Source organism: Camelina sativa, chromosome 10 (genome assembly GCF_000633955.1).
Source record: "Camelina sativa cultivar DH55 chromosome 10, Cs, whole genome shotgun sequence".
NCBI lineage: Eukaryota > Viridiplantae > Streptophyta > Magnoliopsida > Brassicales > Brassicaceae > Camelina > Camelina sativa.
This window is the reverse complement of record NC_025694.1, coordinates 24,456,487-24,463,002: the sequence shown is the minus strand read 5'-3', so window position 1 is coordinate 24,463,002 and position 6,516 is coordinate 24,456,487. Positions and strand designations below refer to the sequence as shown.

At 30.3% G+C, this 6,516-nt stretch overlaps 1 protein-coding gene across 1 annotated transcript in view; it reads right to left on the bottom strand.

Moving 5' to 3' along the window:
* Positions 1–1,930, bottom strand: part of LOC104719812 (homeobox protein BEL1 homolog) — a 5,421-nt gene extending 3,491 nt beyond the window's left edge. Inside the window, exons 1-2 of the mRNA XM_010437793.1 lie at positions 722–1,930; positions 14–83 (exon numbers count right to left, since the gene is read on the bottom strand). Coding sequence (XP_010436095.1) covers positions 14–83; positions 722–1,573 — 922 coding nt within the window. The 5' untranslated portion in view covers positions 1,574–1,930. The remainder of the gene's footprint in view (positions 1–13; positions 84–721) is intronic.

Here is a 6,516-nt window from a genome sequence, read left to right as displayed (position 1 = left end):
GCCGCTCCAACACCAACCGCAGCTTCAAACGATGCAGCCGCAATTCTCATTTGCTCTCGGTAATGTCCATATCTTCTTTTAAGCTGTGGCCAAATTAAATAAAAAAACGTAACCCCACACCACTCACGAAGATTTCAATCACATCGTATAAATGTAAATTTTACATAATGAGTAATTCATGAAAAAGAAACAACTCGTTATGGCTTATGATGATGAAACCGGTTGCTATTAATATGGAGGACCACTAGAGTCTCCAAATTAGATCAAAGCGAAGATAATATATTGTTATTTTGGTTCTATATAAAAAAGAAATAATTAATGAGTAAAGGAATTAAAAGAGTTGATCTTTTCGTAAATGATACGATGGAACATGTTTTCGAATTGAGAATACATGAAAGAATGAAGACAAAAAGGAATCTTTTTATCTTATATATCTTAAAGAAATTTGTATCTTTAAGAAATAAATATATATGGACCTTAATTAAAAATTGAAAAGAAACAAGATTTTTGGGTAATTGACATATTTAGGAATAAGTTGAGATCAAATGAAGAAGAAAAAAAATGAAGTTTTTGTAACAAACCCATGAAATGTTTTGATATAAGATTTGTGGGTATTTTACATATATAGGAATAAGTTGACACCAAATAAAAGAAAAGATTAGATTTTTTAGACCATGAAATGTTTTGATAATAGAATACGAATTTCTTGTAAATAAGTTACCTCTTCAAGCAAGGAGAGTAACTTGGCTTTTCTCTTCTGAAGTTCCATGAACTCAAGAGAGTGAAGTGGTGGAACATGTTTCTTCGAAGAAGTAGTTGCAGATTGCTCATGTTGATCATTATTGTTGTGACTTGTGTCCCACTCTTCTTGTTGTTTACCCTTTTGCTTCTTCTTATGCTTCATCATCATCACTTCTTCATCACTTTCCTTAACTCCAAGACTGCAAAACTCACTCAGTAGCTCTTGAGCTGGACTCAAATACTTGGAACTCCCAATCTGAAACTGATGATGATGATTATGATGCTGGTGGTTGTTGTTGTTGTTTTGGTGGTGACTATTCATCATCATCATCATCATCTGGCTGTGTTGGAGATTCTGATGATGTGCTGATTTACCGGAATACCCTTGTTGTTGTTGTTGCGTTCTGAGTTCGAAGGGTTGGAGACTGATGCTTGTAGGATTTGAAGAGGAGAGAGAAAGGGAGAGACCTTGGCTTGGTCTTCGTGGTGGTCTCTCATCATTTACTTCACTTGGGAAATCATTATTACCATTGCATAGTCTCATAGTAGATGAAGAATCTTCTAGAAGCTGATTCTGATCAGTACCACCACTTGTCTGATCATGATGGTGATGATGATCCGGACCACTAGTCATCCTAATCTGTTGTTGCTTGGAGAAGTCTATCATCATCCCCATGTTGGAGTTTGAGCCAAAGATCTGATGACTATAATGATGATGATGATCGGTTGGGTTTTGGTTTGTCTCATCAAACCCTTGGATCTGATTAATCATTTGATGTTGTTGCTCTTGGTGATGATGATGGTTATGACCATAGAACTGATCTCTTGCCATGTCTCAAGAATAATAGACCCAAAAAAGAAGAGAAGAAAAGAAAAAAAACTCTTTTTGGGACACAAACAAGAGTTTCATTAACATCTACAAGAACCCATATCTAAGAAAGTTAAAAAGAACCAATAAACAAAACAGAAAGGCAAAGCTTTTCATACCCAAAGCCGCCAAATCATGAGAAAAAAAAAAAGAGAAAGAAACAAAAACTTTGTTTCAGAACCAAGACAAGATAATAGAGATAGCTCTCCTAAAACCCTACAAGAAAGGTTCGCATAATAAAGAAGAAGTGAATTTTTTTTTTTCTTATTTATTCTTTAGGTGAAGATGGAGAGAGAAAGAGAGATTATGAAGACGAAGAAGAAGAAGAAGAAGAATAAAAGAATTAAACAGAAGAGATATAACAGAGAGAGAGAGAGAAGAAAAGAGATTGTGTGGCTTCACCTCTCTCTTTGTTTTGTACTTTGACAAAATTTATTTTTTCTTTTAGTATGGGTCTGTAAATTGTACTACAGGCAAAAATAAATTATAAATTGGTAAAAATAAAAAATAAAAACCTCGGAAGAGAAAATATCAGATGGGTATCTCTTCAGAGATCAGAAGATAGGTGATCATGACCCTCCCCCATAGACTCTATAGCTAGCCATCAATTTTTTAATCTCTCTCTCTCTCTCTATATATATATATCTATATATCACAAGTGGGTCAAAATGCTTTTTCTTTTCCAAAAAAAAAAAAATTAATAATATTATTTTCTGATTTTTTCCACATATAAATGCTTTTCAATTTTTTTTTTTGGGGTACAAAAAGCTTGTCAATTATTATACATTAAGTATGGTTAATTGTTTTGTAATTGTGTATAAATATATAATTGAAACATAAGTCTTATTAATGGTTTTTATTTTCTTCTTCTTTGACGTTCGTAATATTATTAAGTCTGACCAAGAAAATACTATACAGGTGTCTCCCTCGGTTCATTATTTTCTTCCTTCAATTATTATGAACCTACTAATTTGAAAATTTATATTTCAAGAAAATTCAAAAAAGGATATACGTGACATGTATACGTACATATTGGGTCCTGTGGTTCGGAAAAGAATGATTAGAAAAAATATACGTGTAATATGGGTATGCATGTATCACTATATCAGTATATTGATGTATACAATATATTATGATATTATTAATTTTGTAGTTAGTTACCCTTTGCTTATGTAAGCAAGTAAGCAACAATGAGATATTCCTTGAAATATTTTTGTAAACTAGTTTTTAAACAATTTTATGAGGCATAAACGCCAATCAAACAAACATTAGAACATTGAACGATGATTTTTTAAATGAAAATAATATTAATTCTACAAATGATTTAGCCAGTCACGTGAATGTACAAATATAACTACTATTTTGTACAAACCGCAAACGGTATCCCTTTCTATATGTATAATTATAATATATAATACAAGTACGTATACATGCCTCCGCTATTTTGCTACAGATTGTTTTTATGAAAAGTTAATTAAATAAAAATGACTAGCACCATGATTCATTTCGCCAGAAGAATTTTCCCATTAGATAAACTCTCAGCAAACAAAAAAAGGTTCGCTTGAGAAGTATAATTAACTTATATTGATATAAATATTAAGATAACAAATTATTTACCAAAAAAAAAATTATTTCATCTTTCTTATAGCTAGAGAAATAACCTTAGTAAATAACATACCAATACATATTATATATATAGATATATGTTTCTGTAGAGATGAAGAGGTAAGTAAATGAAAGGAGCGAATCCCAAGAAATCAAACCAGAAGTAGGAGTTGAGTTCAGACTTTTCTCAGATATGTCCCAGTGTCACTTCTCTACTGTTTAACAATAACTATTAGCCAATCCATGTTAAAACTTTAAATAAATAAACAATGTTAATAAAAGTTATATGTAACTTAGAGCAAGTTTAATGGTGGAGTGTTAAAAAAAAAGATTTTAAGTATGCTTTTAATTATAATAATTAGAAATAATGAAGTTAAAAACTTTTTTTTAAAACTGTAAAATGGTATGCTCCAATAGTAAGATCCTATTTTTGGGTTCTTAAATTTTTTATATTACAGTTCTTGATAATGATGATGATGATGATGATGGTGTAAATGGTGATCAATAGTATGGTGAGGAAGATAAATCTACTGAAAGTATCATAGTTCTTGATGATGATTCTAGTGATGTTCAAGATTATTATGAGAAGGATACATCTAGAAAAGATATCATAGTTATTGATGATGATGATGATGGCGATGATGAAAATGAAAAAAAGAAGAAGAGTTAAAACAGAGAAAAAAGAGAAAGGTATGATAGGAACTTTTTGTCTTATGAATTGAACTGAGCATCACTTGTCTTTTAATATTCTTGCGTATAAATTTTGATAGGTTCTTTTAGAGAAGATAACAGACAATATCTGGATAATTACATGAACCCTTTCTTTACAGTGAAGAAGAAGGATGCAAAGTGAAAATCTGTAAGAAATGTTAAAATCTCATGTGGTTTTTGCATTTCCATTATCCAATCATTTAAATCATGTACCAATTCTCTTTTATGTTGCTTTCTTTGTGATGCAGCGAATACCAACTAAGGTCTAACAATGGCTTACACTTCCCTGAGTTCATCAATCTGATTGGTCCACTCCAATTCTATTATACCGCTTCACGATCCAACTATTTCTAATTTCTATCAGTAATAATCCTCTAAAAACATCTTCTGTCTACATTTGAATTGTAGGATTAATAATCTAAGCCAAAATATCTCTAATATCTTCGGTTTGGTAGTACAAAAACCAATCTAGTCTGCTTGTAGTTGAAAAACTACGTCGACACTTTGACTAATTACGTTATTATAATAACTTTCTACGGTCTAAGCTTGAGGTTCGCCATTGACAAGAGGCTTCATACCCTCTTTACTCTCTGAGCTAATCGACGCAACAATTGACATATTTCTAAACAATGAAGCGTTTCAACCCTACAGAAAACAGAATCTTGAGCAATCCCAATCTCAGAATCGTCTAATAGGAACCAAAAATTTCAAATTTAACATAAATCCTGATCAAAAGTATCAACCTTTATACAAATTCTCCACACTACTTAATAAATCTGAATGAATGTTGAAACTACCTTGAGCAGAGATCGAGACTTGAGAAGAAAATCTCATCGATTTTGTTGGGATAAGCTCGAAAGAAAAGAAAGAGAGAAGAAGAAAAAAGCTTTGATCGAGAACTCTTTTTATTTGTTATTTTCATCAACCAATGGGAGACCAACACATATGGGATTCTTAATGATCCTAAAATGCTTAACTTAGGATCGATTTTAACATTTATAATGTATTTTGATTTATTTTTAAAGTTAAGCATTTCTTAAAAATCGCTTAACAATCGCCGTTGAACATGGTCTTATAGCAGAATAACGCGATTATAGTCCTTTATGTAAATTAGTGAGTAAACCAAAACCATTTGATTTGCACAGTACTAGATTGACGATAGCGTATTAAACCAACGGTTGTGTTTTCATCTAATAGTATGTTGTTAGTCGGTCAATAACTATTAACTAATCCAGAGAGTACCCAAAAAAAAAAAATATCCGTTTGATTTCTAACTACGTAGAAGAAGAAAGAACAATATTCAAAGTTTTATTAAACATCGTCGACAAAGAGATACAAAACAAAACAAAAAAATCAATTTATTTACATTTAAATGTCTATTAATAATTATTATAAAAATATTATTTGATAAAATAAATTTGACACTTTTCCTTTCTTTCTAATTTAGATATAAGACATCTTGGCAATCCAACATTCTTTACATGCAAATGCGATTATGCGAGCTCGATCGTTCAATCAAAAAATAAGTCAAACGCCACATTAGAGAAAAAGAACGTATATGTACTTATTACTTAACTGAAGTACAATGATACTATATATTAAGAAGATAATTAATTATTTAATTGAATAGCTTTCGAAGTAGGATAGCTTTTGATTAGTTAAACATCAACCCAAGTTGTAAAAGAGGACATTAAAAAAGATACATGGAAGAGACAAAGACGACACTGTGTTTGTAGTTATTTAAACACATAATATTTAATAGAATCACCCAAAAAGCTTACTTCTTTTTATTGGATGGATAAACCAGTGAGTTTTCTTATAAATGACAAATTTGAATATAACTTATAACCAACAAGACCACAAAATTTTGATATTACTTGTGTAGTAGAATATTCACATTGAGTATCTTAATTATAGTATAACATATACATCAAGTTCATGCCAAAAAAGTCGAAAAATCCAGCGTGTAACTCTAATCTTTACCAACTTTCTATATGAATCATTTACATTAAGTATATAGTAAATACGTCGCATGTGTTAATTATAAACTATCAAGGAAGTACAGGATAAGAATATACTCGAAAACTTTGAGGGATTTTTACATTAATAACAAACAAACTAATTTATATATAGTTTCAGAATTTGGGATCATTATAAATGTTTTATAAGAATTGTTCCCAAACTAAGGGATTGTGCATGAGGGGTGTGATTAAAGTGGTCCTCCATTTTCTCTTCTTCCTTTCTAATTTCTTTCTTCTTTAATTAAATTCATTCCACCAAAAAAAATTGCATTTAATTGATTTTCCTCTTTTTTTNTAGATTGACGATAGCGTATTAAACCAACGGTTGTGTTTTCATCTAATAGTATGTTGTTAGTCGGTCAATAACTATTAACTAATCCAGAGAGTACCCAAAAAAAAAAAATATCCGTTTGATTTCTAACTACGTAGAAGAAGAAAGAACAATATTCAAAGTTTTATTAAACATCGTCGACAAAGAGATACAAAACAAAACAAAAAAATCAATTTATTTACATTTAAATGTCTATTAATAATTATTATAAAAATATTATTTGATAAAATAAATTTGAC